Source organism: Apis laboriosa, unplaced genomic scaffold (assembly GCF_014066325.1).
Source record: "Apis laboriosa isolate Shangri-la unplaced genomic scaffold, ASM1406632v1 scaffold17_cov146, whole genome shotgun sequence".
NCBI classification, from domain to species: domain Eukaryota; kingdom Metazoa; phylum Arthropoda; class Insecta; order Hymenoptera; family Apidae; genus Apis; species Apis laboriosa.
Window position 1 is genome coordinate 1,867,945 of NW_025222181.1, and position 19,933 is coordinate 1,887,877.

Sequence of the window (19,933 nt, forward strand, 5' to 3'; positions counted from 1 at the left end):
TTTTTTTTTTACGTCATAGAAAAATCATGGGATTATTTGTTTAAAATTTTTATATAAAATTTTAAGGTACTTGAAAGGGAATTTAGAATTGGTAAGTACAAAAAAAAGTTAAAACGTGAAAATATTTTTTAATTGAATTCGATATAAATTAGCCACAATTTATTCGTTACACTTTTACTTCTTTTTTTTTTTTTTTTTTTTATAGAAAGAAGAGAATGGATAAGTAAATCATGAGATTATTTTGCAGAGTTATCTGTATAAAATTATTGTAACGTTTTTAATTTTTGTAATTTTATAAGTGCAGAAATATTATATTCTTTGCTAATCGAATTCGATATAAATTGTAATTATCCAAGATTTATTCATCTTCATTATTTCTTTTTCTTTTTTTTTTTTTTTATATTATAGAAAAATCATTATTTGTCTAAATTTTTATATAAAATTTTAAGGTACTTGAAAGAGAATTTAGAATTGGTAAATACAAAAAAAAGTTAAAACGTGAAAATATTTTTTAATTGAATTCGATATAAATTAGCCATGTTTCTTCGTTATATTTTTATTTCTTTTTATTTTATCTTCGTTATATTTTATTTTCTTTTTTTTTTCATGCTGTGAAAAAATCATGGGATTATTTTGCAGGATTATTGGTATAAAATTGTTGTAAGTGTTGTAAGTATTTAATTTTTAAAATTTTGAGATACTTGAGATATTGGAAGTACAGAAAAAATTAAAATGAAAATTCTTTCGTTGATTGAAATTGTTTTGATACTTGACAACCAACGCGATATAAATTGTAATTGACCGATATTTATTTTTTTCACAGTGTGAAAAACAGTGATGGGGGAAAGTTTAATGATTGAAGTTACCGAAAAGTGGACATGTAAATCATGGAATTATTTTGCAGGATTATCTGTATAAAATTGTAAATCTGTAAAAATTGTAAGTATTGGACTTGTAAATTATTTAATTTTTATAATTATATAATTATAAATAATATAATATAATTTTTATAATTTTTAAAATTGTAAGTATTGGACTTGTAAATTATTTAATTTTTATAATTTTGTAAGTACAGAAAAATTATATTCTTTGCTAATTGAATTAAATATAAATTGTAAATTAACCAAGGTTTGTTTATTGCATTTTTATTTCTTTCTCAAATAAATCATGGAATTATTTTGCAGGATTATCTGTATAAAATAATTGTAAGTATTGGACTTGTAAATTATTTAATTTTAATTTTTGTAATTTTGTAAGTACAAGTTCTTTGCTAATTGAATTAAATATAAATTGTAAATTAACCAAGATTTATTTATTGCATTTTTATTTCTTTTTCATTTTTTTTTCATACTAGAAAGTAGTTTTTTTCATAGTAGAAAGAAGAAAATGGATAAATAAATCATGGATTATTTTGCAGGATTATCTACAAAATTATTGTAATGTTTAATTTAAATATTTAATATTAATAAAAATATTTAATTTTTGTAAGTATAAAAGAATTATATTCTTTACAAATTTAACTTGATATAAATTGTAATTAACCAAGATTTATTCATTGCATTTTTATTTATTTTTCATTTTTTTTTCATACTGTAGAAAAAAGAGTGGATAAATAAATCATGGATTATTTTGCACGATTATCTATAAAATTATTGTAATGTTTAATTTAAATATTTAATATTAATAAAAATATTTAATTTTTGTAAGTATAAAAGATTTATATTCTTTACTAATTTAACTTGATATAAATTGTAATTAACCAAGATTTATTCATTGCATTTTTATTTATTTTTCATTTTTTTTTCATACTGTAGAAAAAAGAGTGGATAAATAAATCATGGATTATTTTGCAGAATTATTTATATAAAATTATTGTAATGTTTAATTTAAATTTTTAATTTAATAAATGTTTAATTTAATTTAAATATTTAATGTTAATAAAAATATTTAATTTTTGTAAGTATAAAAGAATTATATTCTTTACAAATTTAACTTGAATAAATTGAAATTAACCAAGGTTTATTTATTGCATTTTTATTTCTTTTTCATTTTTTTTTCATACTGTAGAAAGAAAAGAATGGATAAATAAATCATGGATTATTTTGCAGGATTATCTATAAAATTATTGTAATATTTAATTTAAATATTTAATATTAATAAAAATATTTAATTTTTGTAAGTATAAAAGAATTATATTCTTTACTAATTTAATTTGATATAAATTGTAATTAACCAAGATTTATTCATTGCATTTTTATTTATTTTTTATTCTTTTTTAATACTATAGAAAAGAGAGTGGATAAATAAATCATGGATTATTTTGCAGGATTATCTATAAAATTATTGTAATGTTTAATTTAAATATTTAATATTAATAAAAATATTTAATTTTTGTAAGTATAAAAGATTTATATTCTTTACTAATTTAACTTGATATAAATTGTAATTATCCAAGATTTATTCATTGCATTTTTATTTATTTTTTATTTTTTTTTCATACTGTAGAAAGAAGAGAGTGGATATAAATAAATCATGGATTATTTTGCAGGATTATTTATATAAAATNATAAAAATATTTAATTTTTGTAAGTATAAAAGAATTATATTCTTTACTAATTTAACTTGACATAAATTGTAATTAACCAAGATTTATTCATTGCATTTTTATTTATTTTTCATTTTTTTTTTCATACTGTAGAAAGAAGAGAGTGGATAAATAAATCATGGATTATTTTGCAGAATTATTTATATAAAATTATTGTAACGTTTTAATTTTGTAATTTTGTAAGTACAGAAAAATTATATTGTTTGATAATTAAATTAGATATAAATTATAAATTAACCAAGTTTATTCATTGCATTTTTATTTATTTTTCATTTTTTTTTCATATTGTAGAAAAGAGAGTGGATAAATAAATCATGGATTATTTTGCAGAATTATTTATATAAAATTATTGTAATGTTTAATTCAAAAATTTAATGTTAATAAAAATATTTAATTTTTGTAAGTATAAAAGAATTATATTCTTTACTAATTTAACTTGATATAAATTGTAATTAACCAAGATTTATTCATTGCATTTTTATTTATTTTTCATTTTTTTTTCTTACTGTAGAAAGAAGAGAGTGGACAAATAAATCATGGAATTATTATTTTGCAGGATTATCTGTATAAAATAATTGTAAGTATTGGACTTGTAAATTATTTAATTTTAGTTTTTGTAATTTTGTAAGTACAAAAAAATTATATTCTTTGCTGATTGAATTAAATATAAATTGTAAATTAACCAGGATTTATTTATTGCATTTTTATTTCTTTTTCATTTTTTTTTTCATACTAGAAAGTAGTTTTTTTCATAGTAGAAAGAAGAAAATGGATAAATAAATCATGGATTATTTTGAAGAGTTATTTATATAAAATTATTGTAATGTTTAATTTAAATATTTAATATTAATAAAAATATTTAATTTTTGTAAGTATAAAAGAATTATATTCTTTACTAATTTAACTTGATATAAATTATAATTAACCAAGATTTATTCATTGCATTTTTATTTATTTTTTATTTTTTTTTCATACTGTAGAAAGAAGAGAGTGGATATAAATAAATCATGGATTATTTTGCAGGATTATTTATATAAAATTATTGTAACGTATTTAATTTTGTAATTTTGTAAGTACAGAAAAATTATATTCTTTGCTAATTAAATTAGATATAAATTATAAATTAACCAAGTTTATTCATTATATTTTTATTTATTTTCATTTTTTTTTTCATACTGTAGAAAGAAGAGAGTGAAATAAATAATGAAATATAATAAATAAATCATGGATAATTTTGCAGGATTATCTATATAAAATTATTATAACATATTTAATTTTTGTAATTTTCTAAATACAGAAAAATTATATTCTTTGCTGATTAATTAAATATAAATTGTAAATTAACCAAGGTTTATTTATTGCATTTTTATTTCTTTTTCACTTTTTTTTCATACTGTAGAAAGAAGAGAATGGATAAATAAATCATGGATTATTTTGCAGAATTATTTATATAAAATTATTATAACATATTTAATTTTTGTAATTTTGTAAGTACAGAAAAATTATATTCTTTGCTGATTGAATTAAATATAAATTGTAAATTAAACAAGGTTTGTTTATTGCATTTTTATTTCTTTTTCAAATAAATCATGGAATTATTTTGCAGGATTATCTGTATAAAATAATTGTAAGTATTGGACTTGTAAATTATTTAATTTTAATTTTTGTAATTTTGTAAGTACAAAAAAATTATATTGTTTGCTGATTGAATTAAATATAAATTGTAAATTAACCAAGGTTTATTTATTGCATTTTTATTTCTTTTTCATTTTTTTTTCATACTGTAGAAAGAAGAGAATGGATAAATAAATCATGGATTATTTTGCAGGATTATCTATAAAATTATTGTAATGTTTAATTTAAATATTTAATATTAATAAAAATATTTAATTTTTGTAAGTATAAAAGAATTATATTCTTTATTAATTTAATTTGATATAAATTGTAATTAACCAAGATTTATTTATTGCATTTTTATTTATTTTTCATTTTTTTTTCATACTGTAGAAAAGAGAGTGGATAAATAAATCATGGATTATTTTACAGAATTATTTATATAAAATTATTGTAATGTTTAATTTAAATATTTAATATTAATAAAAATATTTAATTTTTGTAAGTATAAAAGAATTATATTCTTTACTAATTTAACTTGATATAAATTGAAATTAACCAAGGTTTATTTATTGCATTTTTGTTTCTTTTTCATTTTTTTTTCATACTGTAGAAAGAAGAGAATGGATAAATAAATCATGGATTATTTTGCAGAATTATTTATATAAAATTATTGTAATGTTTAATTTAAATATTTAATGTTAATAAAAATATTTAATTTTTGTATGTACAAAAAAATTATATTCTTTGCTGATTGAATTAAATATAAATTGTAAATTAACCAAGATTTATTTATTGCATTTTTATTTCTTTTTCATTTTTTTTTCATACTGTAGAAAGAAGAGAATGGATAAATAAATCATGGATTATTTTGCAGGATTATCTATAAAATTATTGTAATATTTAATTTAAGTATTTAATATTAATAAAAATATTTAATTTTTGTAAGTATAAAAGAATTATATTCTTTACTAATTTAACTTGATATAAATTGAAATTAACCAAGATTTATTCATTGCATTTTTATTTATTTTTCATCTTTTTTTCATACTGTAGAAAAGAGAGTGGATAAATAAATCATGGATTATTTTGCAGGATTATCTATAAAATTATATTATAACATATTTAATTTTTGTAATTTTGTAAGTACAGAAAAATTATATTCTTTGCTAATTAAATTAGATATAAATTATAAATTAACCAAGGTTTATTCATTGTATTTTTATTTCTTTTTAATTTTTTTTTCATACTGTAGAAAGAAAAGAATGGACAAATAAATCATGGATTATTTTGCAGGATTATTTGTATAATATTATTGTAACGTATTTAATTTTGTAAGTACAAAAATATTATATTCTTGCTAATTGAATTAGATATAAATTATAAATTAAGCAAGATTTATTCATTGCATTTTTATTTCTTTACTTCGATGGTCCATTGTCTGAAACATAATAATAATAATAATAATAGAAAAAGGATCAAATTATAATTTACAACAAGTGAATCTCCAAAATTTTAAAGTTAAACTTTCCGTTGAAATTTTTAACCAATCACTTTCGACCTTTTTCAATCCCCTATCTGTCTTTTGAGAAAATTTACAATATTTAATAGCCAAAGTTTGTTAATAAATTTAAACATAAATTTAAAAATTTTAAAACAAATTACCTGTTCCACTTCCGCAATACATCTTTCACTTATCCATTTCACAAAATCTCTCTATTTACAAGCTTATATTTAAATTTCTAAATCCCCCAAGGGATACTTGCTTGCCACGCTTTCAAGTGTACCCACCACCAGCATCACTACCTTATAAATCTTACAGGATTTGAGGATACACTTTTAAGAATTAGTCATCTGCTAATAAGTGTCAATATTTACCCTTTTCTCGTCTTTCTTCTAATCTCTCGTGTAGACAGGAAAATTTCTTCTGAATAAGTTTCGAGTAGAAAGGTAAAAGGAATCCCTTTATACCTGGAATATCCTGTATACCCATTAAAAACCATGGGTGAAAACTCGTTAAACGCTTCTGACTCGTCAACGTGACGAATCGGCGAACTCTGCTTTCCTTTCCCTATTATTATTATTAATATTATTATTCGAAATCATCTTCCACGTGATTCCATATGATTCTTCCATCTTCAATTTTTATTCATTATCTCCTCGAAATTATTTGAATTTATACAAATTTCTAATTACGCTCGTTTCGAATTAAATTACAATAAGTAATTAAACTAACTATAGGGTAGACCTTGTGAAACCAGAGGACCATTACAACGCCAAAATAATATTAATACTTAATAATTTATGCTTAGAACTTAGGCCCATTTTTCAATGGGAAATAACTGCTCCCTCGAAAACGATAACAATAAATAATGGTGTATTGTATATATACCTTTCAAGTGGTACGATATCTGAAAAGTCAAGTAATAAAAGTCAAGGAATAAAAGTCAAGAATACATCAGTATTAACCGATTGTTAACGAAATACCTCGTCTCGTTTTATTATTCGAAAATTATTAAGAAACGTATTTAACGCATTTAACCGAACGAAAAAGGATGATTTATCGGATTTCCGTGTAGTAGAAGTGCTCTATATATATATATATATATATATATATATATATATATCTCAACGATTACTCAGCAGTTTTTCCGCTCCGCCCCGAAAACGCCATTAAATCTTCCATTTTGAATTTTCTACCGGATCTACTTTTATTCCGATTTTATACGCGATCGAAAAATCGAACGGATATCGATTAATAAACAGTGAATTGTAAATTGAGAATTTGTACATATGTACAATATATTTTTCTTTTGGCAACGAGAAGTGATATTAATAACCTTCGAAAAAGTTGCAGTCTCCTCGATTTCGATCATCTGGAGCAAACAAGCCTCTAAAGCTTCTCTTTAAACAAGAGGAATCTTGGAAAAAAAAAAAAAAGTATTGGCAAATAAAACGGAGGGGAGCCCAATATATGAAGTCGACAAACAAAATATAAATCAATCGTACGATCGATATAATAAAGCTCGGTCCCGATATTCCCAATTTTTCCAAATGGTCGCCCCCCTTTTAAGGTGAGGTGACGTATATATATATATACATGGAGGCGCACATATGTTGCAACACCCTCCCTCCCCTCGTCCCGCGGTGCCGCGCCATTTCACGCAACGCGGAGCCCCAATTTAATTTGTCCTGCCTCGAACCGAGAATCTTTATTCAAAGTAACTGTTACACAAAAGTTCGACCACCCTTCTTTTCTTTGTCTCGTCGCGTGAAACTCGTATCGTCTCTCTCGCTCCTATCGCTTCCGCCTCGTTAATTTTAACGGAGGCGAGTTACAGACGTTTTTTTTTCTTTCTTTTTCTTTTTTTTTTTTTTGTTTAATTCGATCGAGGAATGTATCATTCGATGAATTTATAAATTTGGAGGGAATTCGTTTCTTCGTAAGTTTCTTCTTCTTTTTCTTCTTCGAATTTCTGATCTTGTAAAATGAATTTTTCGATTATTGATTGGTTGGTCGAATAAGAAATTTGAATTATATTTAAAATGTTAAAAATTGATATTAATTAAATAGAGATTCCATCGAGTTGAATTTCTTTTTCTTGTGTTATTTATTTTGGTGTAGAAAATTTTTAAATTTAATAATAGAAATAGAAATAATTTATTCGTTGATTATAATATAATATATAAATTTCGAATTCAAGAATGCACTTACTAAAATAAATTATTCATTTTGGTTGACTCGAAAAACAAGGAATTTTAATTAACGTTAAAAATAATTAAAAATAATTTAAATTAAAATAAATAATTAAAAGATAATAATATTAAAAAATAAAATGATAATATTAATTAGAATTGTTGATAAAAAATTTCTAAATTTAGAATTCATTGAGTGTATAACAAGTTTCTTCTTTTTCTTTTTCAAATTTCAAAATTTCAAGGATGGTCTTGTCTTGTAAAATGAATTATTCGATTATTGCTTTATTCGAAAGACGATAAGAAATATTAATTATATTTAAAACGTTAAAAACGTTGATATCAATTAAATAAAATTCCATCGAGTTGAATTTCTTCTCTTTTCCTTGTTCGATTCGATTTTCTAAATTTCTAAATTTTAATAATAGAAATAGAATAAATTCACTCGTATATATAAGTTTCTTCTTTTCTCTCTCAAATAGAACAAATTTCGAATTCAAGCGTGCTCTTATATGTAAAATAAATTATTCGATTTGGTTCGTTAACTCGAAAGATAATCGGAAATTTTAATTACATTTAAAGCGTTAAAAATGATATCAATTAAATAAGTCGAGTTGAATTTCTTCTCCTCTTTTCCTTGGCTCGATTGTTGGTGAAAAATTTTTAAATTTAATAATAGAAATAGAAGAATAAATAAATTCATTCGTTCACTATAACATATAAATTTCAAGCTTGCGCTTATAAATTAATAATTAAATAAATTATTCGATCGGTTGGTTGGTTAACTCGAAAGACAATCAGAAATTTTAATTAAAAATAATTAAAAGTAATTAAAAATAATTTAAATTAAACGGTAAAAATAATATTAATTTAGGAATTGTTAATAAAAAAATTTATTTTAAGTTAGAATTCATTCGTTGACTATATAATAAATTTCTTCCTTTTCTTTTCAAATTTTGAAATAATATTAATTATAAAATATTTCATAAAATTTAGGAATTTCAACTCGATGGAATTTTATTTATATATTGATATCATTTTAAATGTAATTAAAATTTCTGATTGTCTTTCGAGTTAACCAAATTGAACAATTTATATATAATATATAAAATTTCTAAATTTAGAATAAATTTTTTGATTTTATAATTTCGACTTCAAGCATGCCTTTACAAGTAAATTTCTCGAAAGATAATCAAAAAATTTAATTACATTTAAACGTACATTTAAAAATAATATTAATTTTCAATAAAAATTTCTAAATTTAAAATTCATTCGTAGATATATAATAAATTTCTTCTTTTTCTTTTCAAATTTTAAAATAATATTAATTATAAAATTTAGAAATTTTATGCAATATATAAATTCGTTGATTATATAATTTCGACTTCAAGCATGCTCTTACAAGTAAATCATTCAAAAGACAATAAGAAATTTTAATTACATTTAAACTGTAAAAATAATATTAATTTTCAGTAAAAATTTCTAAATTTAAAATTCATTCGTTGTCTATATAATAAATTTCTTCTTTCTCTTTCAAATTTCGACTTCAAACATGCTCTTACAAATAAATTATTCGAAAACTCGAAAGACAATTTTAGAAATTTTAATTACATTTAAAAATAATATTAATTGTTGTTAAAAATTTTTAAATTTAGAATAAATTCATTGATATAATTTCGACTTCAAGCATGCTTTTACAAATAAATTATTCGATTAGAACTCGAAAGAAAATCAAAAATTTTAATTATATTTAAAAATAATATTAAATGTTGTTAAAAATTTCTAATTAGAATAAAATCATTGATATTTCGACTTCAAGCATTTTACAAATAAATTATTTGATTAAAACTCGAAAGACAATTTTAGAAATTTTAATTACATTTAAAAATAATATTAAACGTTGTTAAAAATTTCTAACTTTAGAATGAATTCGTTGATTTTATAATTTCGACTTCAAGCATGCTCTTACAAATAAATTATTCGATTAGAACTCGAAAGACAATCAGAAATTTTAAATTATAAACACTTAAAAACAACGTCAATTAAATAAAATTCCATCGAGTTATAATAATCCTCCCCTCTTGATTTAAAAAATTCGAGAGGGAAGAAGAAAGAGAAAGTCGAGGTGGAAGAGAGAAAGCAATTCTTAAGGAACGAGGAAGTTAAGAAGAAACTACCTGAACGACACCTGAGATGACGTGTCCTCTTTACAGCTCGAAGCACGTGCCTCTCCCCCCCACCATTCCCAGGACAAACGAACAATAAGTGTCGAAACGAATGTCTACGAGTGTCTTCATTTGGACAACGTTTGCATCCAACACCATAAACACAAATTATTTCCAGGTGTTTCTGTTTTCGTTGTTGGCCCAGGTATATTTAGGAAAAATTTTACAACATGCAATAAAAACTTTTGCAAAACTTTTTTTCTTTCTCCTTTGCCTTCCTTCTTCCTTCTTCTTTCACGAAATCTGTTCCGCACTTGTAAGAAATATATTACCGGGTGCGGGGAGAAGAATCGAAACCGTTCACCTCTTTGTTATAAGAGGCCGAGTCATAAAATGGTCATCTTGCTCCTTTATTAGGGGGATTCGTCGTGAAAGCTTAGCAGTAGTGCAAGGTTGCCAAATGTTTTGAATAATTTGCCTACGCTCTCGTCAACTTATTCGATGTTTCACTTTCTAGAAATTTCCTCTTCGAAAGAATCTTCGAAACTTTTAAATTAACTTTTTCGATGTTTCTAGAAATTTCTTCTTCGAAAGAATCTTCGTTCGAAACTTTTAAAATTTCTTGAAAATCTCGAAAATATTTTATTTTTATTCCAAAATCACGCTCTTATTCTTCAATTGAAGAATTCCATATGAAATAAAATAAACAACGTTTGCATCCAACATTGCCATAAACACAAATTATTTCCAGTGTTTCTGTTTTCTATGCTATTTTCGTCAACTTTTTCGATGTTTCTAGAAATTTCTTCTTCGAAAGAATCTTCGTTCGAAACTTTTAAAATTCCTTGAAAATCTCGAAAATATTCCAAAATCACTATCATTCTTCAATTAAAGAATTCCATATGAAATAAAATAAAACAAAAAAAATAAAAGAGATTTCGAAATATTTCCACAGCATCCTGTCTCTCTTTCATTAAAGAATTCCATGTAATATAAATAAAATAAAACAAAAAAAAAAGATTTCAAAATATTTCTATAATAGCTGTCTCTCTTCTACCAAGAATTCTATATGAAATAAAATAAAATGGAATAAAAAAAAAAAGATTTCGAAATATTCCTATAGCAGCTCTCTCACTCTTCCACCAAAGAATTCCATATATGAAATAAAATAAAACAAAAAAAAAAAATTTTGAAATATTCCTATAGCAGCTCTCTCGCTCTTCCACATGAAATAAAATAAAAATAAAAAAGATTTCGAAATATTTCCACAGCAGCTCTCTCACCAAAGAATTCCATATGAAATAAAATAAAACAAAAAAAGAAAATTTTGAAATATTCCTACAGCTCTCTCTCACTCTTCCACATGAAATAAAATAAACCAAAAAATAAGAAAGATTTCGAAATATTTCCACAGCAGCTCTCTCACCAAAGAATTCCATATGAAATAAAATAAACAAAAAAAAAAAAAAAAAAAGATTTCGAAATATTCCCAAAGCACGTTCTTCCACCAAAGGAAGATTATTCTATATGAAATAAAATAATGAAATAAAATAAAGAAAAATAAAATAAAGATCCCACCTTATCACCCTCGCGCGCTCCTCCAACCTTTCTCTTCCTCGGCAAAATTAAGTCACTGGGCGAAATCATTTACGATTCGCGACCCTCCTCCCCACAAATATCGCCCTTTGCGGATTATTATTTATTATCGGTGGTATAACATCCGTTCCTTCCATCGGCCACGCAAACCCAGATTCTCTCCCTCTCTATCAAAGAAAGAAACTCGTGTCCATCCCGATCAACCGGTCTCCCCCGTAACTTCGGCCACCACGTCGAACCAATCATTAATCACCGTTTTTTCTCCAGGGTTACTTTACTATTTATATATATATATATATAGTATTTGCCTCTTTCTATTTATCCACCTTTGACGATAATTGTTTAGATTCAGCATCTCCTTTCACCGCCTCAACATTTCCTCGATTTCACAAGATTTCTTCAAGAATTTTCCCATCATGAAGAGATAGAAAAAAATTCCTAAGAATTTTTTTCCAACGAGAAAAACGAATGACGAAAGTTGAAATTCGCTCCCCTTCTCCCCCCCCTCGAAGAAAGTGCGTCGGGGGTGGAAAGTGGGATTAATGAAAATAAGAAGGAAGGAAGGCGAAGGACGAGGAGGAGACGTGCTAAATGCACATATAACGGGACAGGGGAAAGGGAAGAGGAGGAGAGAAAGAAAGGGTGGTTGATTAATCGTCGTTTCCCAAGACCCACCCCCTCTCGAAATTTCCACCTCTTACACCTCTCCTCTAGAATCCTTCGCCCCCTTTCTCTCCCTTTCTCTCCCCTTCTCTCCCCCTCAGAAGAAATTAAAATTCGCCAAATCAAATCAAATCAAATCAAACACTTCTCCTTCTTGCTCGAAATAAAATCGAATTGATCATCCCCCGATTTATATATATTAATTAATCTTCAATCGGAAAATTTTGGTGAAAGGAGGAAGCGCCGGGCCGAGAGACAGGGGGCTCGCAGATCGGGGGGTTGGCACATGGCATGCGACATTGTCGTGCGCCAAAGGGAAAGGAAAGGAAAGGTTTTGTGCGAATAGCGTTAATAGTAGGAGGGGATTTCGGGACACGGATCCGATGGAGCGATGGGGGTGGCTCGAAGGGAATCGAGGGGCCAGCTGATAGGACCCGGGCCCAGAAGAGGAAAAAGGATACAGCAGAATACCGATCAGTCTCTCGGTACAAGTCTTAGTATTAGGATCTCTGTACATCCGTTCTCCGTACAGGGGTTAGTGGCTAGTGTATCCCCTCCAGCTTCACAACTGCACAGGACGCAGGGTACGAGCTTGTGTCGTGTCGCACCGCAGTAATAATTCGATGAAAGCTGTGCTTCATTTCGCCACGCGCGCAAAACGCTCCCGGAAATTTTCCGGGAAAATTTAATTTAAATCACTCTTTAATTTAAATCATCGAGATCACAGTGTCTCGTTTCATTTAAATAATTGTCAGTCTGCATTGAGCGTCCATTAAGCGATCCACAAGCGCATGGGAAGGAGCTTCGAAGCTCCTTCCCTCCCTTGGAGGGAAACCTCTGTCTCCTGTTGTTGTGATACCGACAAGTGATAGACAAGTGATATAGGTGAAGAAACAAGTGATATTTAAACGAGTGAGGTGATAGATAAAGAAATTTTTAATATTCTTGGAAGGGAGAAGGCGATCGGATGAATTCTTATTCTTATCACAATGGCGAATTCATCTAACGACATGGATTACCATTGGCTTACCAGAACGGGTCTCTTGATTGATGATGATATAGATTACTTGAACTTGGACGATATATGGTCACCGGCGGTGCCCTATCAGAATCTGACGGAATGCCCTGATTACAACGAGGCAGCGACGCACGAACAGTCGGGGATGGAATCGGTCGTCGAACAGAACGGGATGGAGTCGAGCAGTTTGCTGGAAATGCTTCTGAAGCGTGACAAGCCTGTGGAGAACGCCATGCCTGTGGAGAACGCCATGCCTCAGCAACAACAGATCGAGACAACGGAGAACGAGAAACCACCGGTGGTGCTGCAGCCCATCATAAAAAACGGGCAAGTGTTCTATCACACGCCTCCTTACACTCCAGGCACGTCCAGCAAAAGCATATCACCTATTGATGGCCAGGATCAACAGGCAATTGAGCAGAAACAGACGGTTCTCGGTATTACTCAGCCTGAACCGCGAAATGATTATTTACAAGGATACGTTGATCAACAGTTGTACCCGATGCAACAGCAACACGTGGTCGGGAACAGCAGTTACATGCTGTCAACTCCAGCCATGATCGCGTCCACGACTTTCGTCCAACCAAGTTGTAGTTACATGAATGGTGATAGTGATAAAAAGGGAGGGAACCAAGTTCCTCAAGATGACAAATTCGTGAACGAGCTGCAACAACTGTTGCAACAAGAGCAACCGCTGCAACAACAGCAGTTACAAGAACCGTTGCAACAGAATCAGTTGCAACAGCAGCAGTTTCTACAGCAGCAGTTTCTACAGCAGCAGTTGCAAGAGAAACAGTTACAGCATCAACAATTGCAACTACAACTACAACAACAACAATTGCAGCAGCAGCAGCAGCAGCAGCAGCAGCAAGAGCAACAATCGCAACAGGTACAATTACACCTGCAGCAGTCACAGCTGCAACAGACCCAGTTACAGCAACAGCAGTTACAGCAAATTTATTTGCAACAAGTACATCTACAGCAAACTCATTTGCAACAAACATATCTACAGCAAACTCATTTGCAACAAATGCAACTACAGCAGACCTATTTGCAGCAAACACAACTACAGCAGAGCTATTTGCAGCAAGCACAACTACAGCAAATCCACTTGCAGCAGAATCAGTTACAGCAGAGTCAGTTACAGCAAACACAGTCGCAACCACAGGCACCGCAATTACAACAACAGCAGCCGCAGCAGGTGGATTATTCCTGGTTGAAACCATCAACATCTAAAGGTTCGTAGAAATTTTCTTTTTCCTTTTTTCAATATTTTAATTTTATCCAAGTAAATGAATATTATTAGTTCTGTCGAATATTTTTGCCGAAAATTTATCGATTAATTATTATATTGGTAGTAGTAGTATTAGGGATGTCGATTATTCCTTTCGATATTTTGATTATGTGCGTACATTTCGAATTGGAGAGATTGTCTTATTGGTAAATTTTTTAAATTTTAACTATCAGTGGTTTCGAAAATTTTTTACTTTCCTTTTCGAAAATTATCGTGAAAAAATTTTGGATTCGAAGTAAATTCAAAGTAAATAATATCAGATTTTAAGCATCACTTAATTTTAAAAATTTTCGATTTTTCTCTTGCAAGATATCGTGAAAATTTTTTCAAACGAATTGTTAGATTGGGTTAGGTTAGGTTATGTATTAGGTGAGAATATTTCGAACAATGAATTATTAAAATAATTTTATTCGTAACTATTAAATTTTAACCATCACTGGTTTCGGAAATTTTCCATTTTTTTCATGAAAATTATCGTGAAAAATTTTTGATTTTGTTAGAGGTTAGGTTGTTCGAACGATAAATTATTAAAGTAACTTATCCAAATAAATTTATTCCTGATTATTAAATTTTAATCATCACTGGTTTCGGAAATTTTCAATTTTTTCTTGCAAGCTATCGTCAAAAAATTTTCAAGCGAATTGTTAGAATTTAGGTTAGGTTAGGTTATGTATGTATTAGGTGAGAATATTTCGAACAATGAATTATTAAAATAATTTTATTCGTAACTATTAAATTTTAATCATCATTGGTTTCGGAAATTTTCAATTTTTTCTTACAAGCTATCGTCAAAAGATTTTCAAGCGAATTGTTAGAATTTAGGTTAGGTTAAGTTATGTATGTATTAGGTGAGAATATTTCGAACAATGAATTATTAAAATAATTTTATTCGTGATTATTAAATTTTAATCATCACTGGTTTCGGAAATTTTCCATTTTTTTCTTGAAAATTATCGTGAAAAATTTTTGATTTTGTTAGAGGTTAGGTTGTTCGAACGATAAATTATGAAAGTAACTTTTATTTTTCGTAATTATTAAATTTTAACCATAATTGATTTCAGAAATTTTTCATTTTTCTCTTGAAAATTAGCGTGAAACAATTTTATATTCGAAATCAATTTTGTTAGAGGTTAGGTTTTTTGAAGGATAAATTATTTTAATAATTTATCGAAATAAATTTATTCGTGACTATTAAATTTTAATTATTATTAATTTCGGAAATTTTTCTTTTGCAAGCTATCGTGACAAATTTTTGAAATGAATCGTTAGAGGTTAGATTAGGTTAGGTATATATTAGATTACAATACTTTGAACAATAAATTATCAAAGTAATTTCGCATTGAAATAAATTTTATCAAATTTTACTCATGACCGGTTTTAAAAATTTTTCACTTTTCTCTCGAAAATTATCGTGAAAAATTTCGATTAATTTGTGACTTTTGTTAGAGGTTAGGTTTGAACGATAAATTGTTGAAATAATATTATATTCGTGTTCGTATTAAATTTTAATCATTGGTTTCAAAAATTTTTCATTTTTCTCTTGAAAATTATTATGAAAAATTTTTGAAATTAATTTTTCTTAGAGATTAAATTTTCAACAATAAATTATTACAATAATTTTATTAAATATTAAATTTTTTAAAAAATTTCTATTTTTCTTTTTCACGCTGTCATGAAAAATTTTACATTCGATTCTACATACGAATTCTTGGCTTTTGTTAGAGGTAAGGTTAGGTGCATTAAGTTACAATCTATTGTCATTTCTTTCAATTTCAAGTAAATTTTCAATTTCTATTTTAAAAGCTATGACGATATTCACTGTGAAAAATGAGTTTCCAAATGAATCTTAAAATTTAATTTTCTCGAAATATTTCCATATTTTATATATATATATATATTTTTTTCCATTTTCCTTGTTGTAATTATTTTACCTGAAAATGACAAATTTTCAGGTAGATTTTAAATTTTCATTGTGAATAACGTCATAAATTTGTCACAATTATCGTAACTTTCCCTTTTCACCCTGTATAACCGTAAATCCGAATATTTTACAGGCGAGTCGAGCAACACGGGACAAAAACGTACACGTCAGACGTACACTCGTCACCAAACCCTTGAACTCGAAAAAGAATTTCATTTCAATAGATATTTAACACGAAATCGTCGCCTCGAAATAGCAAAGGCACTCTCTTTGAGCGAGCGTCAAGTGAAAATATGGTTTCAAAATCGGAGGATGAAGGCTAAAAAATTGAACGATAACGAGGATGAGAAAGCAAAAGCTAAAAAGAAAAACGCATCTACGTTTACCAATCCAGTTGCAACAACTACAAATCCAGTTACATCCATGATGTATCAAACCGCTACTACCATGGCTTCATATATGCAGAGCCAATCGATTCAAGGAGGTTACGTCCAATATCAACAACCGCTGCAGCAGCAACATCAACAGCAGCAGCAATATCAACAGCAGCAGCAACATCAACAGCAGCAGCAACATCAACAGCAGCAGCATGGACAGTACAACGGATATATGAATTATAAAAATCATGCAGATAAGACGTAATCATTACAAACTTGAATATTTAGTTATTTAAAAGAAAAAAAAAACGTAATTCTTAATGGAGAAGTAATGGTAATAGATGAATTTATTCCTTGTTATTAAATTGTTTACGATACAATCGACATTGTTATTAGATTACATAGGATAAATTAATATATAATTGATATATTAATATTTCATATATAAATATCAAGTGAAATATTTCATATATAAATATTATATATATTAATTATTAGAAATAGTATTAAATTTAATTATTAAACGTAATATTACATTTAATAGGAAAATAAAAATTATAAGTATTCTTTTATATTTAAAATACATATGTGATATATAAAATATGTAAAATATATATATATATATATTTATACACATATATATATATATATACATATGAAAATGTTTTTAAATATAAAAGATTATTATATGTAAATATATTTAAAAAATTCTTTTGCTACTTTCAAAAATTGAAATTATTAAATAATATAAACGAATTTTTTTTTCAAAATTAACCGTCAACAATATCAATTTAAAATTCAATTATTCTTAAGTAAAATTTATTAATATTTCATTTTTTGTAACTACTTCATTAGCTTCATTAGGTCCATTTTTAATAATTTCTTACTTCTCCTAAAATAAGAACTACGAAAAAAAATCTTTTTTATTTTTATATATATTTTATTTTCAATATATATTTTATTTTAAATGTTAACAAAAATTATAGAGAGTGATAAGGAGAGGAATAAAAAGAGACAGCCAGACAGACAGAGGGAGAGAGAGAGAAGGAAAGAGAGAGAGAGAGAGAGAGAGGGGAAAAGAGAGAGAGAAGGAGTGAGAGAGAGGGGAAGAGAGAGAAAGAGAGTGATCATTGCGCGATAAAAATAAGAGACTGAAAATTACATGAATTGTAGACGAGAGACATTGATTGTTAAATGAAAATGAATGTTTGACCTTGCAACCTGCATGATTAATGATCGAAATAATAAACCACCGAATAACCGAGCATCCTCCACGATTCAGGTAGATGCAACGCGGTCGTTCACGCTGTATTTTGCTCAGTTTCTCGTCTACATCTGTCTTTTATCGTTTCTCGAGTAAATGTAATTTTCTACACAAATATTTTGACACACTTCCTATAAGAGGATAACATTTATTTGACGAATAACGCTGACTAGGCGTTTCTTGATTCACTTCCAAGGATATTGAGAAGCATATTGGAGAAATTTGTAAAAAAAATTTTTCCTTCGATTTTTGCTTCGATAATGCACCAATAACGACGAAAGAAAGAACATAGATGAACGATAGAGAAGGGATCCACCATAATTTTCAAGAAAGTGGATTAATTAATTTTGATGAATTAGATTTGTTTGAGACGATTTTTAAAATTTAGATGAAAAGAGTTTGATAATTTTTGATCTGAATTGATGATGAAGATTGCAGAATCTTAAGACGAATCTTAAGAATTTTAAGAGGTTAAGATTTATTATCATTATTATTACTGTAGAATAAGTTTTTCATTTATTTAGAGGATCTTCAAAAAAAAAAAAAAAAAAAAAAAATCAAAAAATTTTTATAATTTTTAAGTTGATCCAATGATTAAGATCGAAGAATCTTAATTATCTTAATCTTAAGACGCATCTTAAGAAAATAATATTATAGGATAAGTTTATTATTATTATTATTGTAGAATGTATGTTGTATATATTTTGTATATGTAGAATAAGTATGTTGTAGTATAGTTGTAGATGTAGAATTAGCATGTATATGTAGTGAATAAGTTTCTTGTTTGGGAAAAGATTTGTTTAAAAGATCTTCTTGAAAAGGTCTTGATAATCAATCTTGATAATCTTGGTAATCATAATAACTTGTGTATATATATATATAAAACTTTTATGCATAACAATTTTTAAAAGTTTTGTAAAACTTCGAGATCGAAGAATTAATTCATGAATTTTAAAGATAGATTTTTTTCTTTTTCTTTTTTTTTAAGTAAAGACAAGATTATTATTAAGATTGGAATAAGATTGCGGTATGGAAACGTATAGGAGTCGAAAAGTTAAGGGATGAAAGAGTAGTGGGGATAGAACGGCAGCTGCGCCGTTCACACGAAACAAGATGGCCGTGGATTCTATTTGCTGCATTCGCAATTCTCTTCTATATTTATCTTTTCTCCGCGTTTCCTTGTTTAATCTCAAATTATTAAACAGACAGATAATCGCCAGTTTTCCCAAGTTTCATTCATAGATTGTTCGAGAGAGCAGTGAAGTGCACTTTTTGAAGATCGAAATTTCGATCGAACGAACATCCTCAATCTCGGGGATCTCTGCCCACTTTGAAAATAGATATACTGTAACCATATGTATATAAATTGTAAATACATAGATGGAATGCAAAGTAATATGTTTATATTATTATATAATCATATTATTATATAATAACTTCTAACTAAGTAAATAAGTAAACAATTTTAAAATTTTATAAAAATATCAAATTTAGATTAGATACCAAACTTTTTGAAGGTTAAAAATAATTCTTTTTCTTTTTTCTTTTCTTTTCTTTTCTTTTCTTTTCTTTTTTTCTTTTTTTTTTCTTTTTTAGTTTCAATCAAATAACTTAGTTCGATCCGATCGTGCATGATTTCTAATTGTCTAGTAGTCATTAGAAAAATAGAAATAAAAAATAGCTTTAAAATAAAAATGTGCAAAAAAGAACGTACTTAAAA

General features: G+C 26.8%; 1 protein-coding gene across 1 annotated transcript in view; it reads left to right on the forward strand.

Moving 5' to 3' along the window:
- Nucleotides 1-13,328: 13,328 nt before the first annotated feature.
- The window catches only part of LOC122711625 (putative mediator of RNA polymerase II transcription subunit 26), a 12,714-nt gene continuing 6,109 nt past the window's right edge, over nt 13,329-19,933 (forward strand). Inside the window, exons 1-3 of the mRNA XM_043930602.1 lie at nt 13,329-14,327; nt 14,475-14,595; nt 16,706-17,123. Of these exons, the coding sequence (XP_043786537.1) occupies nt 13,329-14,327; nt 14,475-14,595; nt 16,706-17,123 (1,538 nt within the window). The remainder of the gene's footprint in view (nt 14,328-14,474; nt 14,596-16,705; nt 17,124-19,933) is intronic.